Source organism: Nyctereutes procyonoides, unplaced genomic scaffold, assembly GCF_905146905.1.
Source record: "Nyctereutes procyonoides isolate TBG_1078 unplaced genomic scaffold, NYPRO_anot_genome, whole genome shotgun sequence".
Classification (NCBI taxonomy): Eukaryota; Metazoa; Chordata; class Mammalia; order Carnivora; family Canidae; genus Nyctereutes; species Nyctereutes procyonoides.
Genome location: NW_026575030.1, coordinates 12,774,926 through 12,799,422, shown reverse-complemented (window position 1 = coordinate 12,799,422; position 24,497 = coordinate 12,774,926). Strand labels below are relative to the sequence as shown.

The following is a 24,497-nucleotide window of genomic DNA, read 5'->3' as shown; positions in this document are numbered from 1 at the left end:
AAATCAATTCTATTGGGTTGCTTTCCTCCCCAAAACCTCCCCTGAGACAAAAAGTTCTGAAAGAATAGAAGTTTTCAGTGGAGAGAATGGGGAAGCACTAGCTTTGAGGTCAGGAACACCTGAGGGGTAAAAGCCCCTGGAGGTGTAATTAGGGTCACTTTGGAGTTCAAAGTATTCAAATGTGGGATTTGGATTCTGGAAAGAATGTCAGAGTGATGTCAAATAATATTTGCCATCTCCCAGACAAAACATAAAAACCAATATGCAAAGTTAGTGGAAAACAACTAAGTTAGTGGGAAACAAGCAATTTCATATAGTGTTTGTGGCAACGTAAGTTTGTGCATTAAATGGAAGGCAAAATATCAAACAACATAAAAAAAGTCCTAAAATATGATACCTCATTCTCCATAAATTATATTGCAAAGAAGTAATCCTAAAATAATACAAGAGCTGCAGCCAAGATTTATCGTGAAAAGACTTCATAACGCTATTATTTCCACACATCAAAAATTCACAATTACCAATGTTTCCAGGTTAGCTAAATCAAATATGGTGTATTTAATAATACAAAATATAATGTAGTCTTTAAAAATTATAATGTCCAAGAATGCATGTGAAATCCTGACAAGTGAAAAACTCAGGCTAAATAGTATGTGTAGTTATGGTTTCCATTTTGTTAAAAATTACTAGAAAGAGAAAATGCAGAATGACCTGGAATGATTAATTCTTGTTTTTTCCCTCTCATACAGAGTACTGGAAATTTCAAATTTCTAAAAACAAAATGTACAAGCTTTATGATTTTTTTTAAGAGTAACAAACAGTTTAAGTTGAGATAAAGGATAGGAAATGTTTTGATTCTTTCTCATTTCTTGCCCTCATGGTTTAAAGCAGCTGCTCCCAGTTTCCTGAATCCAGCCTAAGGCATTCAGATAAAGATCCTTTACAAAAAGGGTTAAAAAAGATGTTCTGTGTTTTGCTCAGGATCCAAGCCAAGACTGAAAAGTTTTTCTCCGTGGGAAAAAAAAAAAAAAAAAAAAAAAAATCCATCTTTTTAACTGAACTTGAAAATGAAATTTTGAAACACAGGACGATTGTAAAAATAGTTAATAATGCATGCTAACAGTATCTAATAACTGCAATGTGTCAAGCACTTTAAATGTAGAATTCCTAACTCTTACAATGGTCCAGAAGGCCAAGTTTTATTGTTCTCATGCTATAGATGCTAAAATGAAAAGCCAGAGAAGCTGCTCAGGTTCACGTGGCTACTGGGTTGGAACCAGAATTGAAGGGGTGGTGCCGGGGACCCAGACTGAGCTCCTGCTCTCCACATCACCAGAGCCAGCCCTGCCCTGCTTCAGGAACTGATGGCCAATTACTTCTGCAAAGGTTTATTTTCTGCCATTGAATTCAACTTTGTGTTTCATTATTTATATTTTTGAAACAGTTTGAGATAAAATTCACATACCATACAATTCATTTATCTAAAATGCACAATTTAATGGTTTTTAATATATTCACGGAGTTAGGCAACCATCATCACAATTAATTCTAAAGCATGTTATAACCCCTCAAAGAAATGCTGTAACGTGCTGTTATCACTTCCCTAATCTTCTCACCCCTTTACCTCCCACCCTAGTCAACCATGAGTCTGCTTCTGTCTGTATGGATTTCTGTCTCCTGGGCATTTGCTATACATGAAATCATACCCTAGATTCCCTTCTGTGACTGGATTCTTTCACTTAGCACCTTTTCAAGGTTCATCCTGTGCTATAGCTTATATCAGCATATTTTTATAGCTGAATGATACTCCATTGTATGGCTATATCACATTTTATTTATCCATTTCACTGGTTGATGGACATCTGGGTTGTTTCCATTTTGGAAAATATTATAAATAATGTTTCTGTGAGCATCTGTGCACATTTCTGTGTAGAACTGAGCTTTCGGTTTTCTTAGATGTGCATCTTGGAGTACAAGTGCTCGGTCATATGTAACTCCATAGTTCATCTTAGGAGGAAATGCTATTTTCAAAGTGTCTACCCCAGTTCATCTTCTCACAAGGAAACTTCCATTTTGACAATACAGAGTTCAAACTTTGATCCGGGCCTTTTGTGGATCTTCTAGCTTCTAAGAATTAAAATACAATCCAACTACTGTTTCTTCTTAGAATTCTACTTAGATCTGACTTGGCATCTAGCTAATTACTTTGATTTTATTTTTCCAGATAAGTAATATTATTGAAGATTTATTTTTTTTAAGATTTTATCCATTTATTCATGAGAGACACAGAGAGAGAGAGAGAGATGCATAGACACAGGCAGAGGGAGAAGCAGGCTCCATGCACGGAGCCCGAAGCGGGACTCGATCCCGGGTCTCCAGGACCACACTCCGGGCCGCAGGCGGCGCTAAACCACTGCGCCACCGGGGCTACCCTATTATTGAAGATTTAATATGACTTTTTATTTTTTTTATTTTTAAAGATTTATTTATTTGAGAGACAGAGAGAGAAGGAGGGGCAGAGAGAGGGGGAGAATCTCAAGCAGACTCCTCACTGAGTGCAGAGCCAGTTGTAGGGCTTAATATCATGACCCTGTGATCATGACCTGAGCCAAAAACAAGAGTCAGACGCTTAACCAAGTTCGCCACCCAGGCACCCTTTAATATGCCTTTTTTAGTACACTTTGTGATGAGATCTTCATAGCAACATACAGTTCACATTTAATGGAACTGAGACTCAAGAGAAGTTAAGTAATAATCTATCTGAAAGACCTAAATTCTTTTTTTTTTTTTTTTTTTTTTAGAAGTAAGGTTTTTCTTGAAGCAGTGTCCTTCGATGATCCACTGGCATTGGATCATTCAGACAGTATGATTCTTATAGAGGGTAGGCTGTTATGCACTGTGCTTCTCGTAGGCATGTTTAGCAGCATCCCTGACTCATTCGAGCCAGTAACAGTCCCCTACTCCCAGGAGCAAAAATGTCTCCAAATACTGACAAAAGTCCTTTGGGTGGGTTTGGGGGAATGGGAGCCTGGGGTGAGTGGGTGGGGAATGTTGGTTGGGAATGACATGTTAAATAATTTTGGGGGCTGCAGAGCCTGGGTGCTCTCTCTCTTTCTCTCTCACTCCTACTTTCTGAATTTTTCTTGTCCTTAAATACCTAACAGGTATTTGCATTTTAGATTTCATCTTATTTCAGTATCTCTCTTGATGGTTTGAATACAGAACCTTTGAAACAGAGTGGCTGTCCCAGGACCTCTAAGCAAGAGCTGTTAGAGCCACATGCCAACATGCAGAGATTCAGCCCAGGCCAGAGCAAAGTTCTCAAAGACTCTATTTCCAACCCTGGAAATAACTTGTCACAGATTTCCTCAATGCCTTTATTCACCTGTTACCCCTTGCTCAAGGCCCTGCCACTTATAATTTCTAGAAATTTAGACAGATTTCTTAATCTCTCTAAACCTGCTTCTTCATCTGTAAAATAGAGGCAGAATTACCTGGCTTGGCTTGGAAGTTTCTAGGGTTTATCTTGTCTAGAAAACCCAGTTCAGGTGTTTTTTCCACATCCTGTCATGTCTACCTTTACTTTATAGTTCAAAGGTAGTTTCAATTTTTGTGGGAACAAAGTGGGGAATACATAAATAATTGAATATAGCAATCTTAAAATGCCAATCACATCGTAAAAGAGCATATTAAAATTATTAGTACCATTATGCTACCATTTAGATCCTGAGTTCTATTTTTTTGGATGCTGTTTATTCATAAATTATCTAATTTTATTAACTCTTCCTTATATAGTAGACTGAATTCACATTTTTCCTCAAATTCCCTCTCTAGCCTTTATTTTATCCTTTATCACTAGAGCTGGGAATTTTTGTGATGCCCTCCCTCTTTTCCCAGCCTCTGACTTCTTTCTGGTACAGGACAGCCTACTAGATTGAACTGCCTAAGGAACACCTCTCAGCAAATGTCATTCTAGTGGGTCATGAAGCCCAGAGAACAAATCTCAAACTGCTTAGCTTGACAATCTATGCCTTCTATAATCAAGACTCCATCTATCCTCTCAATCCCATTTCCTAGTATTCCTACCTAAATTCCCTACTGTAGCTAGGCTAATACATTTATTATGCTCCAAGTGAATACATTTACCTAATCAGTGCCTCTACTCCTAGCTCTTCAATATCCAAGCCCATCTCCCTGTCCTCCAATCCCCATATTTGTTCTAGAGCTTCTTCTCCTCCACTGTAGGGACAGAAAGCATACGATTTTTAAAAGTTTATTTATTTAAGAGAAAGAGAGTAAGGGAAGGAGCAGAGGGTGATGGGAGGGAGAAAATCCCAAGCAGACTCCCCACTGAGTGCACAGCCCAACTCGGGCTCGATCTCAGGACCCTGAGATCATAACCTGATCAAAAGAGTCAAACCTTTAACTGACTGAGCTATCCAAAGGCATTAGGAAGCATACATTTTTTTGACTTTCTATCCTAATCACCTAGCATAGTTCAGGGCCTGTAACAAGTGCCAAATGAATGAATGAGTCAGTTAATACACCAAGAAATGAACAAAGCAGGTTTATCTTGACCAGACCAATATAATTATTTCTCCTTCCAAATTCCTACAATATCTGCTGTCTGATTTATGCATTTAGTTAATATCATTTACTGCTTTTTACCATTAATTAACAATGCATCACTGCAAGTCTCATCTCCTCAATGAGATTACAAGTTCCTGGGGGTCAGGTTCTGAGTCCTGTTTTGGTATCCCCCTCAGGATCAACAGGGCAGCATCCTGTCCTCTCCAAATGCTCATTGATTGATTTTGCATCTCACCAGCTGAAGTTCCACTGCCAAGTGTTAGCAGCAGGATCTCCCTGGTTCTCGGGCCATAAATCACAGGTTAAACCTTTCCTAGTTATTAGAGCCTGGTCCATATGTCGGGGTAACTTGGATCCTAGAAACTCTTGGTCAGGGTATGCAAGGAAAACATCTGGGTTTGTGATCCATTAGAGTCAGACAGGAAATGTGACATATTTGTGGCTGATGTTTATGCCCTTGTTTCCTAGATATAGACTTGAATGCTCAGCCCCAAAATCTACATGGTAAAAATCAAGCTCAATTTCAGAGACAGATATTTCTCAATCACCTTCACAATACAGTCCAAACTCAGATGTCCCTGCCAGAATGTTGCTTTATATTTTGTCTGTCCTCCTTTGCCTTCTGTGACCCAGTCATCCTGGGTTACCTGTAGATTCTTATACTTCTAGTTCTCCTACTTCTCTCCTCTGATTGGAACATTCTTTCATTCCCTCTTTGTTTGGCCAAATTCTATCCTTTCTTCGAAACCAAGCTGTGTTCACCCTGCCCCTGGAAAAACTCTTCTTTCTCACTCATCCTATCCTCAATGCTCCCCCACTATCCTAAGCATGTGTCCTCTTGCACTACAAATGCCTTAAGACCATCCCTTCCAGCTATGCCTATGAGCTCCTGTGGGCAATGCCTCCATCCTCAGGCCTGAGTATAGCGCCAGCCGAGAGTAGACACTTCAAAACCTTCCTGAATTAATAGAGGCAAAGTCAATTATATAAGAGAATTATCAAAGCAAAAAATAGGAACAAGCAAAGGAAGTGAAATCAGGTTTGTATTAGAGTATTCTGATGTAGTAATAAAAATCCAGCTCCCTCAGTTCCTTTTTTGAGTAAGTGGAAAAAAAGAAGAGTAAGCTATGAAATAAAATAACATCACTGTCATTACTCAGACTTGACAAAGCTGCAGATGCCCAAGAGATCACTGTTTTGGTAAACATTTCCAACCTTTGCAGGATATCTTGAAACTCAAGCAATTGCATTTCTCAGTTTCCCATAAAACGGAATGCCTCATCATATTTCTGACTTTTGAAACTTGAACTCTGTTCTCAGCAGACAGCTTGTTGTGACAATCATAGCCTTGTGGCTATTTATGTATTTGCCCTCGCTAATGGAATTTTCTCATCAACATTATCTTAGCTGAAATACAGAGGCATTAATGACAACTTAATTGAAGCAGTGGACGAAGTTCACAAAGTTATCATGTTTACTTGATGCGCAGATGGTGACTAGATACAAATGGCTTATATGAAAAAGGACAATATTTGGGGAGCAGCTCTGTTAATTGCAGGGCGGTAGTCTAAAACCATCTGGCCACAAGTATTAATCAGGGTGAGCACTTCTATCCTGAATGATACGGTTCTTCAAGCCATATCTTCACCTCTGGGAGTTCCACTGGCCTTTATCTAATTAGTACTTCCCCTGAATGTAGCTCATCCCTAGTTTTGACACATTATGCAGCATATAACTGTGGTAACATGAACATTTGTTAAAAAAAAATCACTATTAACACTTCTTTCACTATTAAAATTACATCCTTCTGAATTATTTTGGAGGTCAACTCTACTGGTTTATTCATTTAGGCAGTTGCTTATACATTGGGCAAATAGTTATTGAAAACCTGTTATCAGCAAGGTGCTATAATAGGCCTTGGGCAAACAGTGATGAGCAAGTCAGTATTATTATTCCCATGAATCTTTACATTGTAATGGGCAGAGGAGCAATGAGTAACCAATTAATAGACACATGATTGATATACATTGTTATGGACTGAATGGTGCTCTCCAAAATTCATAGGCTGAGATTCTTACTTCCAATACCTGAGAATAAGTCTATTTGGAGACAAGGACCTTTAAATAGATAGTTGAGATAAGATGGGGTTATATGAGTGGGCCCCTATCCAGTATGACTGATATCTTTACAAGAAGATGATATTAGGTCTCATGAACTATGAAAATAAATTCCCAGGTCACCTAGTCTATGGTGTTTGGTTATAGTTGTCACAGCAAACTAATTCACACACATACACATATCTTCAGGGCAAATGCTACATAGGAAAAGAGCTAGATGGCTGAGTGATGGAGCATCTGGCTAGCTTTGGAAAGGTTTCTTGAAAAAATATCACTTGAGATGCATTCTCAAAGATAAGTGGGATGATGTTGACCATAGTTCTAGAACTTAATTCATTTAAACATAGTCAATGTTAAATAATGTTCAGATAAACATTCATCATGGCTGTTATCTAAGGTTATGCCATTAGAATTTCATCCTATCTTCAGTCACGTAAGTATAGAACATGGATAGCTAATCAGAACATATAGCTTAACTGGTATTTTTGGAATGCCATTTCTAGAATTCTTCCTATTCAAGCTATTATATAGTCATACTGAGAGTTGCAAGGTGGTTTAGGAAATACAGTGAACACAATTGCTTGTACCTAGAAATTAAATGGAGTAAGCTGGGAGGGTCTCTTTAATAAGCTCTTGGCCTTAACTGAAAATTTTTCCATGGCATCTGGTTGATTTCTGGACCTTTGCTTGTTGTGTCTCCTCTTACCCAAGAATTCTGTTCTGTACCTGTGGACTGGTTTTTACTTTCCTTCTTCCAGCTTATAATCATTCAGTGGTGCCTAGCTATTAGGTTGACATCTCTAATTTTGGAGACTTCCTCTTCCTTCTCTCAAGTTTCACTCATCTCTTAATCCTGAAAACTCCACTCTGAGTTTGATGCCTCTAGTGATACTGAGGAAAGCTTTGGATATATTATTTTTCTATTGGAAAACCAAAACTGGTCTTTATGTCATTTGACCTTACTGGTGCTTGTTCTACTTTCTGCAGTGACATAAACATATAAAAACCTTTAACTATGAGAAAGCTTGTTCCATATTCAAAGATTCTTGTCATGTTTCTGTCCTTGTCTCTCCACCTGTAATAGCTCCAGTACCTACAACTGTTCCTCTATTAACACGGTTTGAAGATCTTATACATTCTGATCAGTCCCTTACTCTCTCTCTCTCTCTCTCTCTCCTAGTTCAGTTTAAAGAAGGTTCCCAAAAACCAACTTCTCATATTGGGATTTTTTTTTTTTAATTTATGATAGTCACAGAGAGAGAGAGAGAGAGAGAGAGAGAGAGGCAGAGACACAGGCAGAGGGAGAAGCAGGCTCCATGCACCGGGAGCCCGACGTGGGATTTGATCCCGGGTCTCCAGGACCGCGCCCTGGGCCAAAGGCAGGCGCCAAACCGCTGCGCCACCCAGGGATCCCTCATATTGGGATTTTTGGCTCCTAACATGTCACTGAGAGTCAGTCACATGCATAACCCTTCTAGGACATCCAAGCTTCATTCACAAAAATCATTGTATGACAAAGGCCAAGTTCACCTTTCTTACTGCACAAAATGTACCACAATTTGGGATGTGAGAAACATGATCTCAGACAGTGAAGGCCATTTACCATATTTTCAAAAGAAGACTCTTGGGTTGATGATTTCCTTGAAGATAATAAGGAAAAGGGCTGACCTCTGCTGTTCTTCAGGAACTCATAAAAGACTAGAAGGGTTTTTACTAATTTTAAACCAAATCTCCCCTTTAGCAGAACAGAACAATGAGATCTAACAGAACAAGAGTTATTCACATTCTACATCCATGCAGAGCCCAGGTAAGCCAGAGGCCTGAACGCTGAAGCCTGAGTTCAAGCTTTTTGCCCAGGCTCACTTTTCAGTGGGGAGTTGACATTTTAAGAAACATTAGGTAGAAAATGCAGATTCCAAACCTTAATGACTGAAGCCCCCAGACCTCTACTTCCTATTCTCATTCTCCAGCATCCTCCCATCAGAAAAATAAAAATAATATTGAAAGTCCAGATAAAATTTAAAATAATTATAGTGATGCTAGCTTTTGCTCTAGAACATTTAATGTTGCACACAAAATTCAAAACACTCATCCCTGATTCTTTAAGGAAACAGGGTTGGTGGTATTATTTACCTGCATACGATTCCCTGTTCTCTTAGTCACTTAGATGAATTTGGATGATAGCAACCTCCATTTTCAGTATCTCTAAGAGTCTAAAATGGCACCTATTTCCTACCTTAAAAAATAGAACAGAGTATCTATTGCCCAATGAACAGGTGTGGATTTGAGGGATGGAGTAGTCCCTGTGACACATGGCACCTCATGAAATGTAGTCAAAGACTGAGAGTTTGAAATGCATAAAGTAGAAAATCCAGGTGTTTGTTCATTTATTTAAGATTTGCCTATATATATCTTTTCTGGTTCATGAAAGGAGAAATTGGAAAATTTCACCATGCAGCAGGACACTTTGAAGGTATTTTTTCTGTTCCAGGGCAGCCCCAAGATCCTGGTGGGGCTTGGAGCATGGGGTTATCAGGATGGGAAAGACTCTAAGATACAGGGCAAAGTCTTTGGAAGCAGATAGACTGTAAGCAGTACCTCATGCTGCTAGTACCCTTAGTCTTTAGATGATAATCTTACTAAGGAAGTGGCACTAAGCATTTATGCCATATATACTTAATGAATACCAGAATGTGTGTGTGAGTGTGTGTATGTTTGTGTATTGAAATATAGATATGGTTTATTTATTTTATAATATTATACAGGCAAACTTTAGCTAAATTATATAAGAAGTCTTAAAGACAAATGGACTCACCATCTTGTGTTAATCCCACCTAACCCAAGAATCCATCAATGGGGCCACCAAATAAAATGTTCTAGGAAGAACTAAATTTAGACACTAGATAGCTATTTACCTGAATAGTTTGTTGAACATATGTCTATAGATCTTTCCTCCAAAGTTCTCTTACATTTGAATTACAATATAAAACATGAATATGGCCGGCAGCAAGTTCTAGTAAAAAGACCACAAACTTAGGAATCCAAAGGAAAAACCTGAGGTTGAACACCGTCTTGGTCAGCTTAACTCAAATTTTTTGGTTCCCAGTTTCATCGTATGCATGTTGGGAAAATAATAACCACCTCATAAGTTTCATGTTTATTTTTTACCTGCAGTATTACACAATGCCTGACCTGCAAGAGATCTACAATGATTGGCGATTCTACTCTTGCATCACTTATAGTGAAAGGATGTCCTCAACTTTTCCTCATCTCCACATGAACAAGGCTTTCAAGAAAGACAACAAAAACAAAAAATAAAGAAAAACATAAAGAAAGGATTACACCATTTTCTTTCATCTTCTGGAAACTTCATCACCTAGAACAACCTAATTTATATGCTTTCTACTTTGAGGATGCACTTAGTTTGCACTTCTGTCCCAATCTCCAAATCAAAGAGCTATGTACACTGTATGAAGCTCTGAAAACAAGAATGAATGAGCCAGGCCATCTCTCTACCCTCGCTTCCATGGGGGTTGCCTTCTCTTTTAGACCCAACATGTTAGAAACACCTGAACTAGTCTCCAATTAATCTTTAAATATCTGGATTCCCTGCCCCACTAACAAAATGCAGTGTGCTACTGTCTGTTTTCCCTGATGCACCTACCATATGTCACGGTAGCTCCACTTGGCTTCAAACATCATAGGGACAGTTGCCATTACCTTCTACTTTTTCATACGAGGCTGTCATCCCTTAGAAAGCCATTATGATCTCAAGTACTTCGAAAACAAGTTTCCTCAGAAACTTGAGGAACAAGAAAGCTATTTTTGTTTGACTTTTTGTTTTTTTGTTTTGTTTTGTTTTGTTTTGTTTTGCTTGTCTCTCCCCACGCCACCACCAAGATAGAAAAATTCCAGCAGACATATGGCATAGCTTCAATTCAAAGAAAAAATGAGGGAAGTTCAAATTTTCCAAAATTCAGAGATTCTTTTTGGGGAAAGAATAAACCAAGAGTTTTTGAGACAGACTTCAAGAACTCAGTCAGCACATTTTAAAAACTTCCTTTCACTTGTTTCATTTCTTGAAAGACAGGTCTGAAATAACAGATGATTTTCTCTCCTTCTGCAGCTTGGTAACGTGGCAGCTTTTACCAGCCTCTCTCAGTCATAAACGTGTTTTAATGGACTGGCATGTGCTTAATAATACAGGCAGCACCTGGATGTTTTAGAGCAAAGTGCCGCCAGGGCCTATCCTGTATTAAAACTGCATTATTGACCTGAGGCCTACAAGTCTCTATACTCAAACATCTTGCCGATTAGAGAGAGAAACAACCTAGTGTCAGTTCACATTTTTCTTCTTCAAATAGGGAGGACTGAGGTTTAACTTTTATAACTCTGAACATGAATATTATGCTTCTAAGTGATTAACTCACCTCCATTACTAGAAATTTCATAAATTTTATAAAAGTCCTATGACTGCCCAAACTGACTCAGCTTTTATGACTCTATGGAGTAAGGCCCCTTCTAGCTATAGGTCTTGAGTCAGCATGGAAGGAAAAGGACTTTGTTGAATAGCTTCTCAACACTGTGCTTAGGATTTTAGACACATTATCTCATTGAATCATCATCATGGCAATCACTTGATGTAAGAGTTTTTGTTTTTTGTTTTTTGTTTTTTTCATTCATGTTATAGGCAAATTCTGAGATGGTCCCCAGTGATCCATGACTCCTAATATCCACAGCTTTGTATAACCCCTGTGCCTTGAGCAAGGGCTAAGGCACTTGTTTCTTTACTGAACAGAGCATGGTAAAAGTGATGGAATGTCACTCCTGGTGTTAGGTTATAAAAAGACTATGGCTTTTGTCTTGAGTGTTCTTTCTCTTCCTTGAATCACTCATTTTGGGGTAAAAGTGCTACCATTTCATGAGGCAGCCTTCTGGAGAGGCCATGAGATAAACTTGGAAGTACATTTTCTGAGGACTGCCAACAGTCATATAAATTAGCTTGGGAGCAGATTTACCCATAGTTGAACTTTGAGATGACAGTAGCCCCTGCCAACAACTTGATTACAGCCAGAATTATCCAGCCAAGATGCCCCTGCATTCCTGAACTAGGACACAATAAACATTTTCAACCACTATATTTTGGTATAGTTTGTTACACAACCATAGAAAACTAATACACTCTCACTTACATATGAGAAAGGTTAAGAAGTTTATTCAGGGTCATAGAACAGTAAGAAAAGTAGGTATATTTTGAACCTAACTAAGTTCCAGACCCAAACTCTCCTGCTATTCTGGGGGTTTAATGGACTTTTTGTTCACTTATTGGCATATGAAGTTCTCCCACAGTCTGACCTGACATTGGGTATTAAGCCATGCCCTGTATATTTACATCAATTTTCTCTCATTTATTTAGATAACAAAACTCATAGTCCAGTGGGAGAAGGAAGACACTTAAAGAAGAATACAATGTAGTATATATAGTTAAGGATGGCTATTGGCCCAAGACACACAGAGAAGAGTATTTGATTCAGACTGTAGAACCAGGGAGGCTTTTCAAATGATTCTTTGACCTGGGAACATGCCTCATCCCCTAATATAATGCCTGGCATGTGGTCTAACCTCAGTAAGTACTTGTGGACTAAGTCAATACTGCCTCTGGAAGAACAGGCAACATTAGTAAGATAATAAAAAGAGAAGGAGGGAAAAAGTTCTGCTGTCTGAAATTGCATAAACATCACACAGAAGAGTGAGGGTTTTGAAAAAACATGACTTAGTCCTAAATCTCTTCTGTATTGCTACATATTAGAATCTATGTTATAGCACCATAAAAGTCTTTTTTTTAATTTTTTTTTAATTTTTATTTATTTATGATAGTCACATAGAATGAGAGAGAGAGAGGCAGAGACACAGGCAGAGGGAGAAGCAGGCTCCATGCACCGGGAGCCCGACGTGGGATTCGATCCCGGGTCTCCAGGATCGCGCCCTGGGCCAAAGGCAGGTGCCAAACCGCTGTGCCACCCAGGGATCCCAAAAGTCTTTCCAAAATTCAGCTATCCAAGGACTAATTTAAAAAGTTTTGCCAGGGATCCCTGGGTGGCTCAGCGGTTTAGCGCTTGTCTTTGGCCCAGAGTGTGATCCTGGAGTCCCAGGATCAAGTCTTACATTGGGCTCCCTGCATGGGGCCTGCTTCTCCCTCTGCCTGTGTCTCTGCCCCTCTCTCTCTATGTCTCTCATGAATGAATAAATAAAATCTTTAAAAAATAAAAATAAAAAAATGAAAAAGGTTTGCCATACTTAGATGCCATATGTATCAGTATTTACTTAATATCTTAAAAATATACTTTAAAAACATTTTATTTAAAGATTTTTATTTATTTAAGAGCTAGGGAAGGGTGAGAGGGAAAGGGAGGAGGGGGAAGGGCAAGAGGGAGAAGGAAAAGCAGACTTCCCACTGAGCAGGGAGTGGCTTAGTTCCAGGACCCTGAGATCATGACTTGAGCCTAAGGGAAGATGCTTAACTGACAGAGCCACCCAGGTGTGCCTAAAAAATATTTCTTAAAACTGGCTAATTAAAAAAAAAAAAAAAAAAAAAAAAAAAAAACTGACTGATTTTCACTCAAAATAAAATTTGGTGGCTGTAAAAGGTCCATGGTAGTGTGTAAGATATACAGGGAAACTACAGACTCTGAAGCCAGAAAATTCAGGGTGAGTTTGTAGCTCCATCACTTAATAACATGTGACTTTAGAAGTTACTGAGCTTCCATGACTCTCCATTTCCTTATCTACAAAGTACCTATAAAATACTTGGCTGAACAAAAAAAGTGACCTAGCAGTTGTCAGCACAAAGTACCTGTGAGGATTTCAGCTGTGCGTTCAGTCATTTTCTGAATCACAAGTCTCACGGTTCCACCCTCCAGGCTCAGCAGCAGGGTCCCCGAGCCCTCAGACAGCTCTGTGGACAGAAGCAGACCATCCTTGTTCCATGTTCGAAACTGGAAACTCACTGAGAGCCCATCAATTTGGGGGGTGCCGGGCAGCAGCAAGTAACTGCTGCTGGCGTTGACAAATGTGATGGGAACAATTTGTGGTTCAGAGCAGGAAAAAGTGACATTGCCCTGGAAAACAATAAAAATCAAACATATAAAAGCCATTTTTTTATTCTGCAATCTGACAGCTGATATAAACAACCACCTGGAGCTGACCTTAATTTCAAGATTATTCCACATTCAGCTGCAAGATCTTAAAGGAAAAAATGTCAGCTTTGTTCAGATACACCTATGAGACTGTTTCCATTCCTCTTTTATGTATAACATAGATTTCTCTGTTATCTGTGAGAAAGGCCATAGAAGACCCCAGTTGGGTAGGCGATGGGATGGAAAGAGTCAACATTTCCTAAGGAAAGAGATACAAGAACAAGCACGTTCATCCATTGAATAAATACATACTGCAAATCAATCATAGGCTAAGAGGGGATACAGTTTGAAGAGATACACATGAAAAACTTTGTTACAGCATAGAATGTGCTACAGGAGAGACAGACACAAGCTCCCAGGGGAGCCTGGTGGAAAAAAAATAACTAGCAAGCAGAGGTTTCACAAGGGAGGTGATGCTTTTCTGGAAGGAGGTGGGGAAGGAGAGGAGTGAATGTGCCTGGCTAGCCTTTTCAGCAAATGGCATGTTGTGTACCAAGATTTGGAGAAATTAGCAAAATGGCATTCCTGGGAATTACAGGGAACTTGTCAGTGCTGAACATTAAGTGAGGCAGGGAGGCCATGAAGGAGATAAGATGAGAAAGAGGAGTAGAGGCAGGATTTAAAAGCCCTTTAATGTTTGCTCAAGTTATCATCTAAGCTTACAAACAATAAAATGACACTGGTCAGATTTTAAGGTATAAAGAGGATTTTTAGTAGTATGAGGAGCATATGGGAAGACTAGAGGTGGGGAATATTAAGTGTGCATCCACCAGGACCAGGAAGAGAAAGAGGAAGATTATTCTTTGCAAAAGTGAGGGAAAACTGGTTCAAGTTTTCCAGGGGTGACCACCCTGGCTGCCTGAGTTCAACTTTCCACTACGGTGGCCACACAGGGTGCAGCCCCCAGTACTGGAGCAGGTTAATTGTTCAACTCCAAAATCCTCATAGTCTGGAAAAACATCCATAGGTCCCAACCATGTCTGTTTATGATAGCCCTGCATTTCTGAAAGCAAACAGCAATCTCCAAACTGATACCAGGAGCACATTTCTGATGGTTCACTCATCAATCATGCCTCCATGAGTCTATGCTTATATTAACCATTTGTTGTAGTTGTTTAGATGTTTCCTCTTCTTTGGGTTAGATCCCCAGAAGTTAATTAATGTGTCAAAGGGCAAGGCCCTTGATATGCATTAAGAAATTGCCTACAGTTCATATTGCCCCACTGTGCCTGGCAGTAGGCCAAGTGCTCACATACATACCTCCCATTTTCTGTACAGTAACACGGTATCCATTTAAATAGTTCACCAATGAGGCTTAAAGAAGGCAAGTGGTGCAACAGAAGCCCTGTGCCTCCTTAGCAGTGACAACAGGATACAAATATCTGTTTGTCTGACATGGAAGACTTTCTTTTAGCCACCATTTCTGACACCTCTCTCCTCTGCACCAGGTAGCAACATTCTAAAAATTCTACCCATTTGCTCATGATACCCCTTGTTGTTCTAATTTGCATTAAAAAAAAATTCTAGGGCACTTTGGTGGCTCAGTTGGTTAATTGTCTGACTTCTGCTCAGGTCATGATCTCAGTGTCCTGGGATCTAGGCCTGCGTTATCAGGCTCCCAGCTCAGTAGGGTGTCTGCTTCTCCCTCTCCCTCTGTTTCTCACCCGGCTCACACTAGTGTTCTCCCTCTCTTTCTCTCTCTCTCAAATAAATAAATAAAATTGTTTTAAAAATCTCGATGGGCTTCTTTTCAAGAATGAAAATATTCCACTGATGACAGATTGATTGAGGCAGAGCTGTAATTTGCAAGAGGCAAAATCACAAATATTCCTACAGCAAAGTCCAGAGATAAGAGTAACTATTCTTTCTCTTTTTCTGAGGTCAGTGTTACCTCCTCTGGTAACAAATTTGCCAGAGTAAAGCTGTACCCAAATTCTGAGCCTGTGCAGAAGGGGGAACGGTTGGGAGGCTGTGATGAGGCTGCAGGTAGAAGAATAGGAGGTCATAAGCATGACCCATTTCCCTGTTGATTTAAAATCCATTATTTAGGGGCACCTGGGTGACTTAGTCGGTTAAGTGTCTGCCTTAGGCTCAGGTCATGATCCCAGAGTCTTGGGATCCAGCCCCACATTGGGTTCTCTGCTCTGTGGTAAGCCTGCTTCTTCTCCCTCAGCCTGCAGCTTCCCCTGCTTCTTGTGATCTCTCTCTCTCTCTCTCTGTGTCAAATAAATAAAATCTTTTATAAATAAATAAATAAATAAATAAATAAATAAATAAATCCCAATGTTTAGCGCAACCCAAGCCATTCTCTGAGTGTTCTCTGAATAGATAGCCACGGGAAGTGAGGGTCTACAGAAACTGAGATTCTCCCCTTATCTGAGCAGTTCACTCACATCTGACAGGTCTGGGACATCTGACAGGTCTGGGAGCCCCCTTCCTTAGATTTGCTCCATCCACAGGATGTCTGATGGACCTCAGGTACTTGTGAAATAGGCAAGGGGCCTCAATATCCCTTGAAGGACACTCAAATGTCCTTGCTAGATTTTGGTAGCAAGAAATTCAGATAAACGCTTCAGGCTTTCTCCCCACTTAGAGGAAAGCCATGTGTGGCAACCAATACTTTTCCTCCTGGGGGAGTAGGACAGCGTTGAAATGCATTGGAGTGTCCCTGGTTCACTGCAGCTCATGCTCTTCCAGTCCATTCTTCCTATGCCTTCACACTGTCTTCTGTGGTCCTTGCTCTAGAGCAGTTGCCTGAGCTGTCCAAACTTCCCCGTTATTCGAGCACATCCTTGCTTTGTTCTCTGATGGGCAAGTCCAAGGACAAAAGAGTAGGAGAGAAGAGATGGGAATAGATGCGAAATGCCCTCCATACCTAATCTGACCCAGTTCTCCTGGCAAGTGAATGTTTCCAGCTCAGCTCCCCATCACACAGCTGTTGTGCTGCCATTTCTGCTTCTAATCCCGTCTCAGCTACACTTACTGTTGGCAGAAATGTCACAGTGTTGAGAAACATCAATATCCACTCCACCCCCAAATTCCCAGTAGACAGAAAGAAGAAAAAAAAATAGCTAATGCAAAAGTGCTACTTTTGAAATCAGCACAGATTATTTAATCTTTTTCAATAATACCATTTGTGACTTTGGAATCCTTCTCCAGGCGACATTTGAGGGAGTCCCTGCCATGATTTAGAAACAATATGTGAGAAGGCAATATACTTTAGAACAGTGTCAAAGCAGAAAGTGGCAAAAGTTTACAGACTATATTCAACCATATATATTCCTTCAATCTATTAATTCAACTTTAATTCTATCGCCCCCATCCCCACTGTCCTGCCTGCCAAGAAGAAAGCTCCATTTCTCAGATCCCCTCTCCCCCTGCATATTTAATTCATTAAAGACTTCACATTTATTCAAGATTTCTCAAGCATTATAAAACAATGTGCTAAGTACAGGAGTTATACATAAGTTATAAGTGTGATTGAAATCTTTTGAATTAGTCCTTAAATGTATGTTTTGATTGTAATAGGCACAAAGTGTGCCATAACACAGAAGCACACTGTGGACAAATCTTCAAGGTAAATCAGCCACCCCTGGCCTTATTGATGAGATGAAGAGGAAGTCTTTATCACTGCCATGGGTCCCTTTTTCACTATAAGACTCACAGGGTCTTTTACTGTTCAAAAAGGAGGTCACTCTACATCAAGGAGGCTAAATCCTTGGTACCTGATGTATTTCTTGTGACAACTCCACCATGTCCTGGTTGGATAGCGACCTTCTACTACGTGACTGAGGATGCCAGTCAAGACAGTGTGTTTGCGTCCCCAAAGAAACAACTGACAAAAAAGGTATCACAAAGTGAGGTCCCCAGGACGGCAGTTTTTAGCACCCTCGGTTTTCATTTCATACATGCCCATCCTCCAAAAGTGCTGACCCCAAGATAGAGCAGCCATCTGTCCATTAGAGACCCTCAAGCAATAGCCACATTCCTTCTCAAGGATCCACCAAGGTCTTTTCTTTACAACCCTTATAACACAGAAGTTCCTATCCTACCTTTCTCAGACAAAAGAGTGATCTCTCCAGATGGAGCACAGAACTTTGAAACCCTGAAGACCTGTTCATAGACCATCCTTGAGAGATTGTGCATATCTGTGTAAAAATGCTATTCTGGACCGTAAACAGCAAGAGCTGATGCTGTTTCCTGTAATGAGAAGCCTGATGGCCTTCTACAGGTGTTCAGGACCTGGAACCCAAGAACCAAGTATGTTTCAATGAAGGAAGTAAACCCTTTTCATTGATTCATCCTCCACAAGGAGGCCCTCCCTCCAGAGGGCAGATAAAAACCCCTACCACACTCATAGTCATGAAGGAGCAGTACATGGTCTAATGCAAAGGAGCCTATCCTAATATGGATAGTTACAAAAGGCTTCCTAGGGAGGTGACACTAGACCTTTGATTTCCCAGAGGCACAGGAGTGGCAATGTGGAGAATAAAGAAAGTGAAGCACAGTGGGAAAGGCAGAGGCTGGAAGGTGTATGGCAGGCATAGTCAGGGGCCTGAGCAGGTCAGCTGACTACAGTTCTAAAGCCAGGCAGCAACTGAAGTTGAAAGGACAGGGAGAGGGGCAATCATGTAAGCTTGTAGAGCATATTGAGGCACTAGAAATGGATGCTATGGAAAAAAAGAGAATGGAAAGTGGGGAAGAGGGGGTTGACGTCAAGGCTAGGATGCAGTCATAAGGTGTTTCAGGGAACTGTCTTTAGGGAATGGACTGTATTGTGTGTAGAGCTGAGTGGCCAAGTGTTGCAACTCAGGCAGCTGTTGCAATTAGTAGACCAGAACAGTTAAGGGCTCATAGAGAGCTCTATCTAGAATGGCAAAAGGGGAAAGGGAGAAAAGCAAACAGATATTTTGCAGGTAAAATGGATAGGAGGTGCTGTGCAAGGTGGAGGGACAGGAAAATCAAACATAGCTCCCGCTCTCTTGAACTCTTCTTGAACAGGGGAATTCATGTAGGAAAGAGCAGAGATAGTCCTTGACCACTGACTGACTGCAACCTGCCATGGCTGGCACCCACCCCCAGGAGAGTGTGAAGACACTGACAGCAAACAGAAGTCCTTAAGCTCACTCATCCAACCAAATTGTATAGTTGCTATGGGAGCTTGCTCCCTAAACACACTTCCTGCCTTTTTCCCTAGGCCAGGAGTGGCTTCTTAAGGCATCTGCACCCAACTTCCCATTCCCTCTCCCATGGGCCACATGCCCAAGCCTGTTCCAGATCCCTCCATCCACAAGGTGGCCACCTTCTCCACCAGTTTTCGTTGTATTAGCAGCATAACATATTCACATCACTACACATATATTACCACACACTTATCATATCTCTTAATGCTGCCTTGTCATAATTAGCTACTCTTGAATACTTATATAGACTTTATGCAATAATACATTTGTACTTGGGTATAGAGCATCTTGCTTTGAATTTTGAGAAGGAAGTAAAATTCTTCAATTTAGGCAGAAATGGATTCTTATTATCAATATTTACTGGAAACCCATATATGCTATCTAATCCTTATTTTTGGCTACTATAATTTGGAGGACAATGGTAGAGAGTTGACTTAAAATCAAATGAGAACACGAGCAACATGCCCAGCATTGTTCGTGATGGTTGTTTTTCTGCTTTCCCAGGTCTACTAATTTTTTGTGTGATCTGAGGCAAGTCACTTCTATGTCTTAGTTTCCTGTTTTGTAACCTGAAACCATTAGACTGGGTCAGGTCCTCACTGCTTCCCCATTCTTAGGGTACCTGGGACTAAACATCCACATCCTTATCATCTGTCTCCTTTTTGGAGTGCTGCACAGGCATCATTTGAACCATTCCTATTGTTGGCATGAGAAGTGTAACCAAGTATTTATATTTTAAAATATTTTTCTTTATAATAATTCAGAGCATAAGAAAGGGCACTTAGGCCTTTCTCCTGCCAATTCTCTTCTAACTGCAGGGAACAAAGCAAGAGTCTCTGTAGATGATGATATATATTTGAAAAGCAATAAACAGAAAATGACATTGTTTCATATTTTTAAAAAGAGGCCCACATTCTATAAATATCATTAGCAAAGAATAACAACCAATTGAGTGACCATTCCTCTCCCTGCCCCCCCTTTGCAAAAAAGCATCTGTAAACACTTTACAACGAGAATGCTACGTTTACATTGAATTGCAGCAGGATTTTACAATGTTTAACAATTTCCTGGAGTTAATAAAATAGGTAAAATTATATGAAATTATAACCTGCTTAGCTTGGTGCTGGTCCAAGGACGGTGCAATTAAAATCAGAAGAAAACAATGAGAGAGAACACAGATTCTGAGTAGCAGCTTCCTTCCAAATAAATCCAAGTCATTCTGCCACAAAATCAGAAGTCTGTCAAATGCTGACTGTATTCCAAACAAAATCCATCCAACTGAAAGCTTTCTTTTAACTCGTAAAAAGAGAGGCTCGTCAAAAAGATCTCGCAGTAATAGCATAATTACCATGGTCTCCTGACGACTTGAGAGTGAAGAGTATCTGACAGAGATAGCCTGTACATTTAAGTCTTTGTCATGTGAGCACAGAATGAATCAGATGAACTGTCACAAGCAAGACTTGTTCATACAAAGGGACAAACTTTAGAAGCTGCTGTTCTGCTTATGGACACAGTAGAGGAAATGCTATCATGGTCTGAATGGGAATGTGTAATAGGGGAAACAGCCTGAAATGCAATGGATGGTGAATTCATGGTCTCCAGTTTGTCAAACGTTGCTAAACATGTAAATCATCATCATCGTTTCATTGGTCACCAGATATGTTAGCCAGGCCTCAGACAGCACAGGGTGAAAATGCCATAATTTACCACACTAGAACAAGGAGCTAACAAATTTCAGAAGAAAGAAATTCATGAATGGCTTAATTTGTGCCTACTTCACAGCTGCAGGATCGAACATAATCCTTTGTTTATTTTAGATGAGGTCATGGATGTACCTGAGGCACTTTAGAACACAGCAGCTAAAGCTTACTCTACTGAATTTTTAGCTGGGTGCTATCTTTACCTTATCTATCCACTAAGGGATCTACTTTGTTTCAAGATTATTCCTTACTTGTGTTGGCTGCATAGACTACAGGTTATGGCTAAAGGAGCCATGAGTGATGAATTGTTCATGGACATTTGTTACTCATGGGCATTTTTCTCCAATCAAAATTTGATCAGTTATGATAGACACCACCTTTTCCTAGTTATCTTGGTTTAGCAAGTGCATTCCTTCCCAACTCATTTCACTACTCAAAGATATTTATTCCTGCCTATAAGAGTGATTCAGGCCATTTAACTGTTTTGTGGAAGGCACCAGAATATTATCCTCTGCTTTAAATGATAGTCTTAAAGAAGTCATAGATGAAAGGCATATGATAGGAGCCTGCAAGGTCAATGTCTCTAACTCATTCTCAATCAGGCTGTTTGCTACTACTTCCTGACTCTTTTCTAGGGCTTCATTTCATCCACCAAATGCTACTCACCACCTAACAATAAGACCCCGGCCTGGCTTAGAGTTAACTGGAGAAAGTAGGACAGAAGTAAGACAGTTGTCAGGTCCTGGTCTGGGACCTACTGGCCACCTACTGGCACACCAGGATGTGCAATGGAACTGATGCAGTTGGGATGCTGTGGCCTTTGACCTTGGCAGATAATTCCCCAGTGGTGGGGGAGGGAAGTGCCCCAAAGCACACACATGTGCAGTCACAGTTCACTCTCCCACAAAGAGGCTAGCCCACACCTCCACCAGCCTCTGATGTGGGGATGGGGTGGCTGTAGGTATTGGCTTTAGCTGGAAGGTTGACATGATCCAGAAATCCATCTATCAGATCTGGGACTCAAGGCCTCTGGCCCTAAGGACACCTGACTGTAGTTGTCACTCATCTAAGAATACCTCTGTCCACCCCAGCAGAAAAAGAGAAGGGAAAACAAGAATTCAAAGAATAGGCCAGTATTTATCTGTTGAAAAGAAACTTGAGGTGATTGATTGAGGTAGGCTGGGAAAGGAACTTGACTAAAGTTAGGATGAATTTGAATCTAGTCTGGGGAACAAGGTAGGGGCTAGAAAGGTGGGCTATGTGAGTGGCTAGGGGAGATGGAGGATTGGTGGCCACTCTACTCCCATTGGGACTCCTCAAATATCGTCACAACCAAGTCCCGGTACATCCCTTCCTTGGGTCCTGAGTAAAGATGCTATGTTAGAGATGACTGTCTTGCAATATCAGAAAACCAATTTTTAAGATCCGAAGGGATTAATAGCAGACCCATCTTGAGGTTCTGCTTACCTTGACTGGCTTTAAAGTTTCTTAAATGCGTACTTCTAAGGGTTATATTACAATGCTGAGCTGTTATTTACAAAGCATTTTCATTGTGGGTGTTTGCTTTGTTTTTAATCATCATCCAGACATCACAACACCCTGGTGAGTAAAAAATAAAGCTAGCAGTGCAAGGCTGAGTTTCAATCAGGAGGCATCAAACAAAGCCAATCAAGCATTTATAAGCTGGGGGAAAATGATCTTGATTCAATCTAATTTGTGGGGAAAGATTTCAAGCCAGTTCTTGATTTTCCAAATGAGTACAACCATTTCTAATTTGATTTGTCTGAAAACTCCCAGGACTGACTGGCATGCTATCGGCAAATGTAGAGAAAAGGCTGCTTTATAAGCTAAAGCTATCTTTCTGATTCACAAACTTAGGAAGAGCAGCGAGCCAAAATAGGGTAATTTTTCATGTTTAGACAAAGATACACTCCTTCAATCTTTTATTTATTTATTTAACAGATATTTATTAAGCAGCTCATATGGGTCAGGCTTGGTGGCAAAGGCCACCTGGGACTTGCAGCTTGGTGGCAAGTCCAGGAGACAGCCACCTACAGCTTGCAGTACACTAGAAGAGGGACATGAAACATGTCATCACAACTATGATTAGGTGCTAGGAGGGAGAAGTCAATGTTGATAGGAAAGTATGTAACAGGGATTCCTGATGTACCTTTTGATTTGGATAATTAGGAAGAAGTGGGAGTGGGAACAGGATTGGGGTGGAGGGTGAGAAAGCAGAGGAGGACAATCACTAGAAACAAAGTCATTCCAAAGTTTTGGAATTTAAGGGAAACTAGATGCCTAGCATTAGTCTACGCAGGCAACATATTGTTTCTGCCAAAGAAGGCCTTCGAGGATAGAAATCATGTCTCTTGGGTTTAATTTGAAGGATTCTAGGGGAAGCATCTTTAATATTGAAGGGAATGTCCCACTTTTGGCCAAAGAGTTTGGGTTCATTGGCAGGTGGTTCCTCACATGGTCCACTTCTCTGGCTTTCCACGAGCTGGCTACATGCACATATCAGTAAACAGGGACCCACTGAAAGCCGTATGCTGCCTTTGGCCTCAGAGGGTCTCTCTTGACTTTGCCTCAATTTTGCCCACCAGCCCCCCTCACCCAAGTTCCCAAATTCAACTCCTTGGCTATGGACTCTGTTAGTTTCCTGCCTATGTGTGCCCCTGTTTCTGGCCCCATATTTCATGCTTATTCCCTATGCATTAAAGATGAATATCCCCACCTGAATTTCAGTTTTTGCAAATAGTGGTGTCTTTCACCTAGAAACAAGCCCCAGATGAGGTCCTTGGGAGTTGAGGAGTGGAAGGGAATGCAAATAGACCCAAGATTACATTGATAACCTCTCAGTTTTAAGGTAGAAGATAAGGCTGTAACTACCTTGAAAACTCCTTAATTTCTATTTCCAAATATTATGCAAAGATATTTGGAAATAAGAATCAAGAAGCTTAAGAATATTAATAATCCTTTTTGACACTTTGTGTTCACTTCTAGAAATCTATATTCAGGAAATAATCTGAAATTAAGCCAAGATTTACATACTAAGCCACGATTATTTATAATAATACAAACCTGGCTCTAAAACTAGAAGAATAGTTATGTAAACTACAGTGTATTCATATGACATACTATTTTGCCACCACTAATAATAATTTTTAAGTATGAAATTTGCTTTTAATAGAACATCAAATGAAATGAACGGAATACAAATTGTAGAAACAAATCAGATCAAATATATCTATATAAATATGTAGGTATAGAACAGAAACTCCTTTCTAAATAGTAGCTCTCTATCTGGCTTGTGGAATTATGGTGACTTTTATTCACATAATTAATTTTTTCTCCATTTTAAACGTATTTAAAATGAAAAATTAAAACTTTTATAGTGGAAGTTTAAGTTAAATAGGTTTTCAAGTATTATTTGAAAGTTTTCATGACAAGAGTATTGAGGATTAGTAACTACTATCAAGGGCATTAGTGCAGATTATTGAAAAAAAGAAATAATAGCAGTTAATCCAAGTACGGATAGAAGCAACTGGATATTAAACCCAATGGCTACTAGTTTTCAAATGTTTCCCACACCTGAGTAATTTCAGAATGTTTGTCCCCTCTTTAGTTACATGTCTATTCCACTGAAGTAGGCAAAGGTGACAAGTCATTATGGTAGAAAAGTCAAAAGAAGATGTCATGTGAAAGCAT

At 40.0% G+C, this 24,497-nt stretch overlaps 1 protein-coding gene across 1 annotated transcript in view; it reads right to left on the bottom strand.

The window, feature by feature from the left end:
- The window catches only part of CNTNAP5 (contactin associated protein family member 5), a 798,328-nt gene that overhangs the window by 359,073 nt on the left and 414,758 nt on the right, over positions 1-24,497 (bottom strand). The window contains exon 8 of the mRNA XM_055316368.1: positions 13,561-13,825. Within this exon, the coding sequence (XP_055172343.1) occupies positions 13,561-13,825 (265 nt within the window). The remainder of the gene's footprint in view (positions 1-13,560; positions 13,826-24,497) is intronic.